At 49.7% G+C, this 13,961-nt stretch overlaps 1 protein-coding gene across 9 annotated transcripts in view; it reads right to left on the bottom strand.

The window, feature by feature from the left end:
* The window catches only part of ATP2B2 (ATPase plasma membrane Ca2+ transporting 2), a 373,264-nt gene that overhangs the window by 76,361 nt on the left and 282,942 nt on the right, over positions 1–13,961 (bottom strand). For all 9 annotated transcript variants that reach the window (XM_053600589.1, XM_053600581.1, XM_053600583.1 and 6 more), the window contains one exon: positions 6,868–7,065. In XM_053600589.1, coding sequence (XP_053456564.1) covers positions 6,868–7,065 — 198 coding nt within the window. The remainder of the gene's footprint in view (positions 1–6,867; positions 7,066–13,961) is intronic.

Raw genomic sequence — 13,961 nt, 5'->3', positions numbered from 1 at the left:
TGTCCCAGCTACTAGAGCGCAGTGGCATCATCATAGCTCATAGCAACCTCAAACTCCTGGGCTCAAGTGAGCTTCCTGAGTCAGCCTCCCTGTAGCTGGGACTACAGGCATGCACCACCATGCCAAACTAATTAAAAAAAAAAATATATATATTTTTGAGATAGTCTTGCTCTGTTACCCTGGCTAATCGAGTACCATGGCATCATCATAGCTCACGGCAACCTTGAGCTCCTGGGCTTAAGTGATTCTCTTGCCTCAGCCTGCTGAGTAGTTGGGACTATAGGTGTGTGCCATCATACCTGGCTAATTATTTTTTAATTTTTAAAAATTTATTTTTATTTTATTTATTTATTTATTTATTTATTTTTTAGAGACAGAGTCCCACTTTGTCACCCGGTAGAGTGCTATGGCATCACAGCTCACAGCAACCTCCAGGCTCTTGGGCTTAGGCCTCAGCCTCCCAAGTAGCTGGGACTCCAGGTACCCGCCACAACACCTGGCTATTTTTTTTTTTTGTTGTTGTTGTTGCAGTTTGGCCGGAGCCGGGTTTGGCCACCACCCTCGATATATGGGGGCTGGCGCCCTACTCACTGAGCCACAGGTGCCACCCAGCTAATTTTTTTTTTTTTTCTTTAATGTAGAAATGGGGTCTCACTATGTTGCTCAGGCTGGTCTTGAACTCTTGATCTCAAGCTATCCTCCTGCCTTGACTTCTCAAAGTTCTGGGATTATAGGCATGAACTCCTATGCCTGGCTGAGCCATAAACATTTTTTTTGTTGTTGTTGTTGTAATTTGGCCAGGGCTGGGTTTGAACCCACCACCCTCAGTATATGGGGCTGGCGCCTTACCCACTGAGCCACAGGCGCCACCCCCTAAACATTTTTCTAAGCACTCACTATGTGTTGGCCACCCTGCTGGCACTCCCTAGACAGCTGTCCCTGGTAGGGAGTGGAGAGCATCAGGTATGCCAATCCTAGCCCTTCCATGAGCTCATTGGTCTGGATTTGAACCCACAGCCCTCTGGGGCCCAAGCTCCACATTTTTCATCTGCTAAAAACAGGCCTCCTCTTTAGGAGGGCATGCCTGGGGGTGGGGGGCAGGCCAGACTCTCTATTCCGCCATCTTGTTGGATTCTTTGCCTGACCCCAAACCTGATGCTAGAAATGAGTCCAGATGCATGTCTGTCTCTTTGAGATTGTCCCCAATAAGGGAAGCCCAAGGCCTGGCTTGAAGTCACAGGCCACAACTCTAGGCCAGTCCCCACCGTTGTGGAGCTCCAGTTTCCTCACCTGCACAATGGGGCGGGGGTGGGGATGCCGTGCGCTGGGGCTGGGGCTGGGGCTGCCAGCGGCATGGAAGAGAATGGCAGGTGACTAATATGACTGGATGAACTCATGCACCTGTGGGGACTGAGTGGGAGCTGGCGGTGGAGTGTCTCCACCTTCCCTGCAGGGCTGGGTTATAAATGATGCCCTTCCCTCCCTCTCTCTTCCTCTCTCCTTCCTCCTCCTGCCCTGCCCCCCGTTCCTTCCTTGTGCAGATAGGCCAGTGTTGCTCCTTCCACAGAAGCTCCCATGTCCGCCGTGTGCACAGCCGGTATGACTCGTGTTCACGGTATGACACGTGCTCACGCTGTCCACCTCTGCTTTGCCCCAGAGGATGCCAGAAGTGTGGGGTGTTGAAAATCATGTGGCTGCCCCACAGAGGAGGAGGGCTGGGCACACGGGTAGTGACACCTGCTTCCTGGGCACAGGGCTCTGTGCTAATGGGCGCTGTGCTAAGCACTTTGCGTTGTTTTGTCCCATCCTCACAAGGCTCTGCAGGGTAGGCGTTACTAGAAACCCCATTTTATGGATAAAGACACTGAGGCTGGAACATGGGAGGGCTGGCCTGTGGTCTGGGGTCAGACAGGCAGAGTTGACCCTGAGACCAGCTTCTGACCATTGGCTTCTGCTGCTCCCAGGAGGCGGCAGCTGGTGTCAAAGGGAGACGGGGCGCATTTCATGATTTCAAATAGAACCCCCATTGCTGTTGCAGCAATGGCACAATTTCAACACTGCTGCCCAGGGAAGGCTCTGCTGGGGATGTTGGGCCAAGGGCTCCTGGTCTATAAAGAGGGTGTAGGGGCTCCATGAGACCCTGAAGTGCCAGCCCGAAACAGAGGCCCAGTTATGTCTGGCCCCTCAGTAACTGGGTGGACAAAAGGGAGTTGAGAGGCTCAATAACTTTCCCTGCCACCTTCCTTAGTGAAACCAACATTTGCCCCAGAGACTCTGGAATTGTGGGGATTTTCTTGCCCTTGAGGGGGACTGGGGACAGATCAAGCCTGAGTCTAACTGGGGCCAGGGGTTCCTGACAACCTGGAAGGTTCAGAGCTCAGAGCTCAGGGTGCGGCAAGGGCTCGAGGGAGAAGAAATAAGTATAGTCACCAAGCCCAGGAACTGTTTTTCTCTTGTGGGGCTGGAGGATGTGCAGCTGACTCCGACCTGGGCGGATCTGAGCTCAGGCCTCAGCCAGAAGCAGAGAGGAGCAATGGCAGGGTAGGGTTTACCATCTAGTCCCAACATCTACATGCTTTGCGACCTTAGGCAAGCCCTTCCCCTCTTTGGGCCTCAGTTTCCACATTTCTAAGATGGAAGTGCTGCAGTCACCTGTCGGGGGCAGGGGGTCTGTGGGGAGGTGTCTCCTGGAATACATGAGGAGCTTGGTCCGTGTTCCCACTGCCCGTCCACCACCTGAGTTCTAATCTTATACTGAACTGGGTCACACGAGGTCACTTATCTGGGCTGACTGAGTCCTGTCCCTCCCAGAGGAAGCACAGCTGAGGGAGAGGAATGAGGAACCAGAACGCCTCGGTCTGAGTCATGGTTCTGCCACTTACTAGCTGGGTGACCTTAGCAGGCCACTTACTATTTCAGAGCCTTGGTTTCCTGCATAATCAGAGCACCTACCTACAGGGGTGCTGAGAGGAGCAAGGATTAAATGGACTCCTGCCATAATAGCTCTCAACCAGTGGCAGCTATATGTATTAAGTAGGATTATTATCATTATTGTGCATTTGTGTTGCTCCCTTAGCTTTGTTAAGGCTTATTCAAGTAGCCAAGCACAATCTTCATCTGTATTTGCTATAAAACTACTGCAAAAAAGGCTGCCAATTATGCATCTTTTATAAGCTCCTATGTGAAAGTTCATCCAGAATTCAATGTCAGGAGAAATGTCATCTTCCTGAAGAATTAACGTTTTTCCTCCTTGTTGATAACTTGAACTATGCAAAGCATCTTTATTCCCTTTTTGCCTTGGTTGCCAGGAAACTCGAGTCAAATTTAAATCTCGATCCTGGTAGCAATTAGTTCTGGCTTATTTACTTCCATTCTTTCTCTCTCTGGCTTTCTATTCGACCTCATCTTTTGAGATATGTCCCTCTTATGTCTTTACACCCTCTATTGTAAGATGACATGCAGAAAAAAAAATCAGCTTAGTAGTATTATGCACGAAATTGAGGTAGTTGGCTTAATGGATTTGGTTATCCAGTTTCTTGGGCAACTTCAGTTTGAGAGGGGGCAGGGCAACAGATGTTCAAGGGACATCAGAGACTACCTTCTTGTTTGAGAAAATGAGGCCCATAATGGTTATTTCCTATGCGTAACTTTTTATTTGCTTGCCAGAATAGCAAATAAATAATGATCTATTTATGTAGCACATTAATTAGGGATTGTAGGTTCATAATCACAATAGTAGTTATAAAATTCTATTAATTAAACAGGTGGATTATCGAACAACCTAATAACAAAGCCGTATATGTCACATGATCCTATTTATGCATTTATCTGGTGTGCTGTACATGTATATATTTATTTGGGGTCCATACACCTTAGCTTAGCAATGGGTTCCCTCTGGGTGGTAGGATTATGAACGATTTTGTTTTTATTTTTTGTACTTAGCTGCATTTTAGACTTTCTGTACAGAAACCTTTCAGGGCTTTTGTAATATGCTAATTATGTGTTTATTTTTAATTTAAAGGAACACGCATTAAGGGAGGTTTGAGAGATTTGGCCACTGTAAAGGAAAGCAGTCATGGAGTTGGTAAAGCCTACCCCTTAGCAGGTGCTCAGGATGAGCAGGCGGAGGTCAAGTTTTTCCCATAGGAGTCCTAAGTGCTGACTTTGGGAAGAGTGGGTTTGCTTTGGGACCCTGCCTGGGTGGGTAGGTTGGTGCTTCTTCGGCCTACGGAGCAGTATCTCCATTGAGAATCCAGGACAGATTTTGGGACGCCCCCTCAAGACTGAGACTTTGAATGTAGGAAAATGTGTCCAGCATCAGTGCCACAAGTGTGTATGTTACCTGGAAACAAGCCTGGGGTCAGGACATGAAAGGGAGCAAGGTGCACAGGGACCAAGAGGCCTTCTCATGTGAAGCACAGAGAGTGGGATCTGAGATGAAGGCCAGAGGAGGGAGTGTGGGGCCACTGCACCCACGGCAGTAGCAGGTCCAGCACCCAGCAGCATCTCCTGAGGGTCAGCTCTGGCCATGGGACCCTTCAGCTCTCCTCACAGTAATCCTTTGAGGTAGGATCACGTGCCCCATTTGGCAGGGAGCTGAGGATCAGAGGATCAGAGAAGGAAAGCGACTTGTTTAATGTCACCTAGCTAGGGAGTGATGGAGACAGGATTTTAACCCGGGGTGTCTGACTTCAGAGGCTCTGCTATTAGTCATTTTAATTCTCTTTCCAGAGAGAGAGGAGGAGGGAGGGGGGGGAGGGATTGGAAGGAGAGGAGAGGGGAGAGGGAGGGAGGGAGGTTTACATTAGGCAAAGCCTCCCATCCTTCTCTTCAGGACAGAGGTCGGCAAACTTCTGAAAAAGGCCAGTCAGGGAAGATTTTCAGGCCTTTTGGCCACGTGGTTCTCTCTCTTCTCACCCTGACTTCCATGTGACAGCAGCCACAGGCAGCGTGGATGAGAAGTGGGAGTGCGCCAACAGAACTTTATTTTTAGGCAATGAAACATGAATTACGTATCACATCCGCATGTCATATTACTCTTTTGGTATTTTTAAAAATCATTTACAAACATAAAAATCACTCATCTCCTGGTGAGACTTGGTCTGTGAACAGTAGTTTGCTGACCCCTGTCCTGGAATACCAGGTGCAAAGACCTCTGCCTTTGTTGTGAAGCTTTTTGCTGTTGCATGTCTTGGGGGGCAAGGCACTTGGGTCCTGGGGAGGTGCTCACCTTTGGAGGGTCCCTCAGAGGGTGGGCCCGCTGGGGGAGCTTGGTGCAAGGAGCTGATGTACCCTCAACTCAGAGAGTGTGTCTGCAGCCCATAGGGTGAGCGGTTCAGGGGCTCTGTCCTCAGGGTGAAAGGGGAGACTCTCAGGCTCAGCCTGGGCAGAGGTCAGGGTCACCTTTACCTGTGTATTCATTAAAATCCAGCCATCCAGGGGTCCCACAGAACCAGACTCTCTCAGAGAGGGGTCTGACATCAATGTTTTTTAACAAGCTTCCCCGTAAAAATCCGAGGATTCTTTTATTTTTATTTTTTTTGTAGAGACAGAGTCTCACTTTATGGCCCTCGGTAGAGTACAATGGCCTCACACAGCTCACAGCAACCTCCAACTCCTGGGCTTAAGCGATTCTCTTGCCTCAGCCTCCCGAGTAGCTGGGACTACAGGTGCCCGCCACAACGCCCGGCTATTTTTTAGTTGCAGTTTGGCCGGGGCCAGGTTTGAACCCGCCACCCTCGGTATATGGGGCCAGCGCCCCACCGACTGAGCCACAGGTGCCACCGATTCTTTTTTTTTTTTTTTAATCCGAGGATTCTTTATTAGCTGGGGAACGCAAGCAAGCAAACCCACTTTTCTGTACCTTGGTTTTCTCATCTTTAAAAAAATTTTTTTTTGTAGTGTGATTTTTAAATTAAAGGGAAACAGGTAACTAAATTTTATAAATCATAACCAACTGGATTACATACAAATTCCTTCACAAATTTCCTTTCGTGAGTTTTATTCAACTCATACGGACGGTCTACTCATACATTAAACTTTCTGTCCTGTTTTTCATTTTTCTTAAATAACCAACCTGTTTCAGGACAAAATTTATATTCCATAAGATCTTTTTAAAATACACTATTATTTTCCTTTCTGTTTAATTTTTCTTACCTTCTAAAAACTACTTTTCAACCAAATAGGATCACAGTCTACTATAAAGTTATTTACTTGGCCAAATTGATAATTAGAAGATTTAAAAGGCAAAAATCGTATTTTTTGAGAAAGACGATTTTCTAAACAATTTAAATAGCTGAAGCATTGTTACATTTTATAAATGACTCAGACATTTTATGAAACGCACCATGACCTTACGTTTTTAAGTTATGAAAAGTGTTTTGAAACTGTCACTGCTCCCATCTCTTTCTTCAGTGGGTCCTTGGTCTTGGGAATTTGAAGAATGAACCCACGGACCACACATCAGTGGTAGGATAGGATTTATTAAGAAAGGAATACGGAAGGAGAAAAAAGCACCAGAGCTTCTGGCAAAGGCAAAGAGCCAAGTTGGAAGTCTCCCAGTTTCCTCCTCTTTACAATGGGCGTAATTACCCTTTCCTCATGGGGTTGTTAGGCTGACGTTTCAGCCTAGAGCTTGGCACGCTGTTAAGTGCTCAGCAGATGCTCATGGATTATTACGTGGTCCAAGTGAGCCCTGCATCTCACGCCTGGGAACGCCGGGGCCTGGATGCTCTAGCTGGGGGCCTGGTTCCGCTGTGGCTGCCCTCGGGGCCCCGGTTTCCTCCCCTGGGAGGACTGGTGGCTGTGAGCCCCCAGCTCATTGCAGTGTGGATGCAGCAGCCAATGAGTGGGTCTGGCCCGTCTCACCTTCGTTACTCTCGCCGGGCGGGTGGTAGAAGGACAGCCCCAGGGAGATGATGGCGGCGATCTCCAGGATGATGAGCGTCACGTCCTGCAGTGCCTCCCACACAAGCTGCATAAAGGTTTTTGGCTTCTTTGGAGGTATAAAGTTTTGCCCAAAAATCTGCTTTCTCTTTTCCAGGTCTGGAGCCGTGCCTGGCAAACCTGTGGACAGAGGGCAGAAAGGTTGGCTTGGGGGCTGGAGGGTCGCAGGGGCCTTCTCAGGCCTCTAGGGCCAGCGAGGGGATGAAGCAGAGCAGGAAGCTTGCAGGCACCTGGCCCAGGGGCCAACATCTGTGCCTGCCCCTGAAAGATACCTCCACATCCTAACCCCTGGAACATGTGAGTGCAGCCTCTTTTGGGAAAGGCCTTTGCTGATGCAATTAAGTCAAGGATCTTGAGAGGAGATGGCCCTGCATTCTTTGTGAGTCCAGCGACAAGTTTTCCTACCAGAGACACAGATACACGGGAAGACAGCCATGGAAAACTGGAGGCAGAGGTTGGGGTGAGGCAGTTATAAGCCAAGGGAGCCGTCCGAGACTGGACGAGGCAAGGAGGGATCCTTCCCTAGGGTCTTCAAGGGGAGGTGGCCCTGCGGACACCCTGATTTAGAACTCCAGTGTGTGTCATTTGCTGTGGCAGCCACAGAAAGCAAACACACAGCACTACACCCACCTGGCCTGGGTGCCCCTCTTCCCTCTTTGCATTACAGAGGGAACACCCTCGGGGGAATAGCCCTGAAAGTGTCTGCCTGCATTCGAGTCCCAGCCTGATGGCCGTGGCCCTCTGAACATTGGAATCCTCTTCTGTAATGGGTGATCGTACCTGAGCGCCTGGGGTGGGCATGACACCACAGGAGGCAAGGCAGGTGTTCCATAAGCATTTACTGAGCACCTACAAGTGTCCAGCACTGTTGCAGTCACTGGAACAGAGCAGCCAGTGAGACAGACACGGCATCCCGCCGCCGGAGCTGACCGTGCTGTGAGTGCGTGTACAGGATACCCAGAGCCACGCCTGGTGGGCCAGCAGTCACATTGCTCTGGGGAGGGAGTGAGGTACAGCTGGGTGCACCCTGCACCATGCAGGGCTCAGACGAGGCCATAAGGAAGGGCCCGCTTCCAACCCACCATCTCTTCACTTTCAGGTAATTCTTCCAGACTCACACCCCTGCACAACAGCCTTGGGAGGCTCCTCAGTTACAGAATCAAGCCCAAGTTTCCCGCTGGGCCCTCCGACCTCCTGATCTGACTCTCGATTTGTGTTCTCAGCCACTACGTGGCTCCCAGCCGAGCCTGGTGCGTCCTTGGCAGCATCTGTCTTCCTCCTGCCACACCATGGCTGCCCACGCCCTTCCCTGCCCCTTCAGTGGCCACTGTCTGCCTGTCTGTATGTCCCCTCCTCTTACACTCATTGGTACCAAGGTATAGATGACAATGACTGGCAATCCCAAGGTGTATCTGTCCCTTAGATGAGGGGCCTGGTAAGCAGAACTTTTCACGGAGGAAATTCAGGTGTATGACCAGGACAGAGGCGCCTCCAGTGGGGACGCTCCCCCCACCCACTGTGTACTGGGCCCTTCGGAGGCTGGTGCCTCCCTGGGCTTTTGTGCTTCCTCTGATGATGCCTTGTGGCACCCCTTGTCACTCATGTGTCATTTTGTTTTCCATAACAGGTGTCCTGTCACATTGCCCGGCCTTTGCTCATGCTGGTCAGCAAGCTGGGAGCAGCCGCTCTGCACCAGGGAGCCCACTCTCAGGACCACTGCAGACTGCCTCCCCCTTCCCTGGGCCCTCACTTCTGGAGCAGCCATAACGGCAGCAGGCCTTGACCTGGACTGGTCTGATTCTTGCACCTCAGGGCCTGGCACTTGAGGCCTTAGAATCTACCACCCACTGATCACAGGTCGCATGTCTGAGTGTTACAAGTCTGCCTGGGCTGTCATTACAGAAGATACAGCACTAATGGCCTCCACGGCTGGGCAGTGCCCATCCTGCCACCCGAGGCCAGCCAAACCCCAGCACACTTGTGTTTTACGAGGACAGATGGGAGTGGGCAGGGAGGGGTGTGGTCCTCCAGGACTGCAGGGCAGGAAGTTTCCTTGCCTTCCACCCATGTCCATTTCTACCCATAGCCACTGTCTGAAATTCCTCAAATTGAGCTTTACTCCTTTAAGGAAAAGCTCCAATTCCTTTAGACTTCCTGGGAGGGGGGAGCCATCGTCAGTTCCAGGCACCATGGTGTGAATGAGTTTCAGGCTTTTTCCTGGGAGTGGGTTTTGACAAGGGGAGAAGGGAGAGTTCAAGGGAGTGGGGCCCTCTGAGCACGGGGGTCTGAACAGCAACACTGGACTGTTAGGGAAATTGCTGCCTCTAGCCAGCCAATTCCTTTTTCTGAACCTTAGTTTCTCCATCCCACTGGTGTTTAATAGGATGAGTGAGCCCCAAGGGAGCCTGGAATCCCTGCAAGCCCTGAAGTAGTTCTGCTGGGGTGTGTTTTCACATTTTGGCTTTTCATAAGGTTTGGTGTAAATAAAAGACTTTGCTAAGAAAAAGGCTGGTGAGGCTGGGGCCAGTCATCCCCACTTGATTGATTCAAATAGAAGGGAGTCTCTGAACCTTTTGAGGTTCTGTGATTTGAACGTTCTGGTGTGCGAATGGTTGATATAAAGTGGATGTTCTCCAGTTCTGGGAGTCAGGCCACAGCCCTGGGGGCTCTGTCATCCTGAGGAGCCACAGGCCAGGTGCTGGAATCCTGGGTCCTGTGACAGCAGACAGGGTGGGCTCACACGGGGCCTCTGAGATGGTGGACGTGGCCATGACACCCTGCTCACCCGCTTCCATTCAGCGGAAGGTGGGCCATGCTGCCACTGGGCATACCAAACCCCAGGAACACGGGTTGGGGCTGGACTCATATGGCCTGGGCTCGAATCCCAGCTCTGAGAGACTTTGGGTAAGTGATTTTGCCTTCCTGTGCCTCAGTTTCCCCATTTGTAAAATGCAGGCAGCAACAGTATCTATTTTTTAGGGGCAGGGTGAAGCTTCCTCAAGGTGTCTCATTTAAGGAGCACAGCACTGTGCCTTGTACCAGGTAAGATTCAGTATTACGATTGTCCAGTTTTTTTAGGCTGTATGGCAGAGTAATCTAGGCCTTCTGGGAGAGGAAGACTTTGGACCGGCAGAATTTTGGTAAGATACGCAGGGGTCAGTGCAGGTGAGGAAAGGCACTGCAGAAAGGCCTTGTGACTGCAGGCAAGCCGCTTTTCTTGTCTGTGCCTCAGTTTCCCCACCTGTGATAAGAAGGACTGGTCTGGACGAAGATAGGAGGCTCTGGTACTATGCATCCAAAGACAGCAGTTTTGATGGCCTGCAGGTGAGACAGCTCACCCTGTCCAGTCCACCCATTATGCTCTTCACGGGAGCTGAATATTACAGTCTCCCTGCCTCCCTGCTGAAAATGAACACCCCTATTTTTGGAAGCAGAAATAACAAGAGGCTGGCGTGAGAGAGGAGCAGCCATTAGAGATTCAATTAGATTAAAGAGCATCTCACCATTTAGCATATGACAAATTAATATGGTATGTCACTGGACAAAGCCGGGGGGGCCTGGACACTTGGAAACACAAATGCCCAGGCAGATGCTGTGGGGTTATGAGTTTGCGCATGTGAATTTTCTTTCTGTACAATTATAACCAGAGGACAGAACACTGGGTAAGGAGCAGGGTTTGGTCTTGGTTCTACCATTGACTTACGAATGAACGCAGGCCATTTGTTTCATCCCCCAGAGACTCAGTTTTCTCATCAATAAAATGGGAATAAAATAACTCCCAGGCTGGGGAGAGTCATACACAGAGGAATGTGTGTAAAGTCTTGTATCTTTCTGGTAAAAAATACTTCAGCACTCGTCCAGATTCTGCTGGGGTCAGAATTGGTGTGTCCTATTACTTTTATAAAATAACAAAGCCACAGGGCAGAGCATGAGGGACTTTGGTTGGACAGGAATGGCTTGTTGTGATGGCTACTTGCTGTGCCTGGGTATTTGAGAAATCCTTGCCCCAAAGTTCACCTCTATTTTGCTGTCCTGAGCACAAACTGGGTTTCCCAGCCTCCACGCCTCTGCCCCTGCATGCTCCATTCCTCTGCTCGGAAGCCTTCCTCTCTCTTCTTAGCCCTTTCTGACTCCTGCTAACGGCAGCCCCAGGCTATCAGAGAGGTTTGTTTGGTCTTCCTGGGTTTTTAAAAAGTGGAAATTTATCACAAACCCAGCCAGTTCCACATAAACATCCCGAAGCCTGGCATGACATTCACTGACCCGAGGGAGCTGGAACTCATGATGGGGAGCTGTCTGACCCACACACCGACCCCACATCAGCTCTGTTAAGGAAAGTTCAGAGCACAGGGAGCACCAGCTGTCCTCTCAGGGGCAGAGGAAGCCTGTGCCTTGTCTGGCCCCAAAGTACAGCACTGGGGACCAGGAAGACAGGGGTTCTGGCTTTAGAACAGTGGTTCTCAACCTTCCTAATGCCTCCTAATGCTGTGACCCTTTAATTCAGTTCCTCATGTTGTGGTGACCCCCAACCATAAAATTATTTTCATTGCTACTTCATAACTGTGATTTTGCTACTGTTATGAGTCGTAATGTAAATATCTGATATGCAGGATGTATTTTCATTGTTACAAAGGGGTCGCAACTACAGGTTGAGTACCGCTGCTTTAGGAGAAGAACGGACTCTCTAACAAATGAATGGATTATTTGGGGCAGAAGGGAAGGTGAATGTTCACACAGAGGCTGGGTGGCCACCATGGCTGTCCCAGATGCCAGGCTCCCAGGGACTCAGGATCCTCCTATTTTAGGGAGGCCTGGGTTTCCCCCACCCCATCAGCCCCTTTGAAGGTATAGGAAGTACCTAGGATCATACTAAATGGTGTGCAGCCAATCATTCATCTACTCAGCCAATCCACACATTTTCAGTGAGGACTGCTGTAAGCCAGGCATTGTTCTCTACGTTGGAAGCAGCACGACAAGGGAGACCAGGGCATCAGGAAGGAGATCCTGGCAGACGCGTTATTATAACTAGGTGAGCTCAGGAGAAGGAGTGAGGGTTAATAAGGCGAAAGGGTGTGAATGGTCTGCAAAGGAAGAACAACCTCCAAATGGCTTGGAAAAGTCCAGAGTAGCTGATGACATCCCTGGTTTGCCACTCAGGAGAGGGGTCTGATGGTTTCCAAGGAAGAGGACACATCTCCTATACCCTTTCCACCCAGTGGCCAGGAAAGCCTGGAGAGAAGCAGAATTCTTCACATGCCACACAGGAGCAGCACTACACAGGCCTTAGGGGCGAAGGTGAGGGTGTTCTCTAAGGCAGACTTTAGTGCTTGCAACTCATCTTGTTGCCCTCTTCTCCTTGCCTACTTGGAAGCTCAGCACTGAATTTTCAGTTCATCTCTTGGAACTGCACCAGAGGACTCTCTGGCATGTGCTGTGCTGGTGAATCTTCATCTTATTTTCCTTCCCCTTCCTTTGTCTAAATTTCCTAACTCAGGTCATTTAAAATCTTTTAGCGTGGGACAAACTTTTATGAGCCACTTTGGAGGTAGAATGCAGTTAATTAATCAGAATGAGGTAGGGGCTACTGAGGGGCTACTGAGATAAAGGTGCAGGGGCTGAGTTGGAGGTCAGAATGGAGAGGCAAGGTGAAGGAGCGAGGATGTTTAAAATATGACTTACTTTCTATGCCCTGGTAGCCAAGACAGGGCTCTGCTCTTCCTATGTGTGGGACATCCACATGAACAGTCTGGGCTCCATTAAAAGTGGAGGCCGCTGGCCATGGAGGGGCTCGAGTTATCAGGGTGAGTGTTCCAGGCCATCCAGATGATCTCTGACCTCTTCTCCCTCCATGACGCTGAGCACTTCTTTTTCTAGCAAGGGCACTCAGAGATTTTTTTTCCACCCCTGGCAGGAGCTGGAGCAAGCTCATTACTCCCTGAAGTTTGCTGATATTGGGAGTGTTGTCTGGCTGAGTGGACCTCTCCACTGCTAAAAGCAAATGATTTCAAGGGGAAAAAACCAACAAGAATCGTGTCCCCCAGATTCTCCATCTGCTGCTCAGAGAAAACAAACTGCCCCCCATCAAGGGAACCCAGGCTGCAGAGGCAGTGGTGGTGGGGGGCTTTTGTCAGGGGTAGGAAGTAGAAATGGGTCACTTGTTTGCAGGGCAGGGCCCACTCAAAATGGGATGGGCTGCATGGGTGGGTGACAGCTGCATTTTTTGGGGTGACTTTAGCCCTGGGTTTAAATCCCAGTAGCTCTATGGCTCAGGGCTGGTGCATTGGATTAGTCATTGTCTCTCTCTGAGCCACAGTTCCTACTTCTGTGAAATGGGGACGAAGATACAAGTGTCTTGTGGGGTTGATGGAGGATGGATATGATGTGGAGAATAGATATTATTCAGCCTTAAAGAAAGATGGAGACTTTACCTCTTTCATGTTTACAGGGATGGAGCTGGAACATATTCTTCTTAGCAAAATAGCTCAAGAAGGGAAGAAAAAGTATCCAATGTACTCAGCCCTACTATGAAACTAATTTATGGCTTTTATATGAAAGCTATAACCCAATTATAGCCCAAGAATATGGGGAAAGGGAGGGGAGGGGAGGGAGGAGGATGGGTGGGGGGAAAGTAATTGGTGGGACCACACCTACGGTGCATTTTACAAGGGTACATGTGAAATTTACCAAATGTGGCATATAAATGTCTCAACACAATAACAAAGAAAGTGCCAGGAAGGCTATGTTAACCAGTTTGATGAAAATATTTCAAATTGTGTATTAAAACCAGCACATCGTACCCCATGATTGCATTAATATACATAGCTATGATTTAATTAAAAAAAAAAAAAAAAAGAAGGCGCCGGCCCCATATACCGAGGGTGGCGGGTTCAAACCCGGCCCCGGCCAAACTGCAACCAAAAAATAGCCGGGCGTTGTGGCGGGCGCCTGTAGTCCCAGCTACTCGGGAGGCTGAGGCAAGAGAATGGCTTAAGCCCAGGAGTTGGAGGTTGCTGTGA

Source organism: Nycticebus coucang, chromosome 8, assembly GCF_027406575.1.
Source record: "Nycticebus coucang isolate mNycCou1 chromosome 8, mNycCou1.pri, whole genome shotgun sequence".
In the NCBI taxonomy this organism is placed as follows: Eukaryota; Metazoa; Chordata; class Mammalia; order Primates; family Lorisidae; genus Nycticebus; species Nycticebus coucang.
This window is presented reverse-complemented; position numbering and strand designations above follow the sequence as displayed.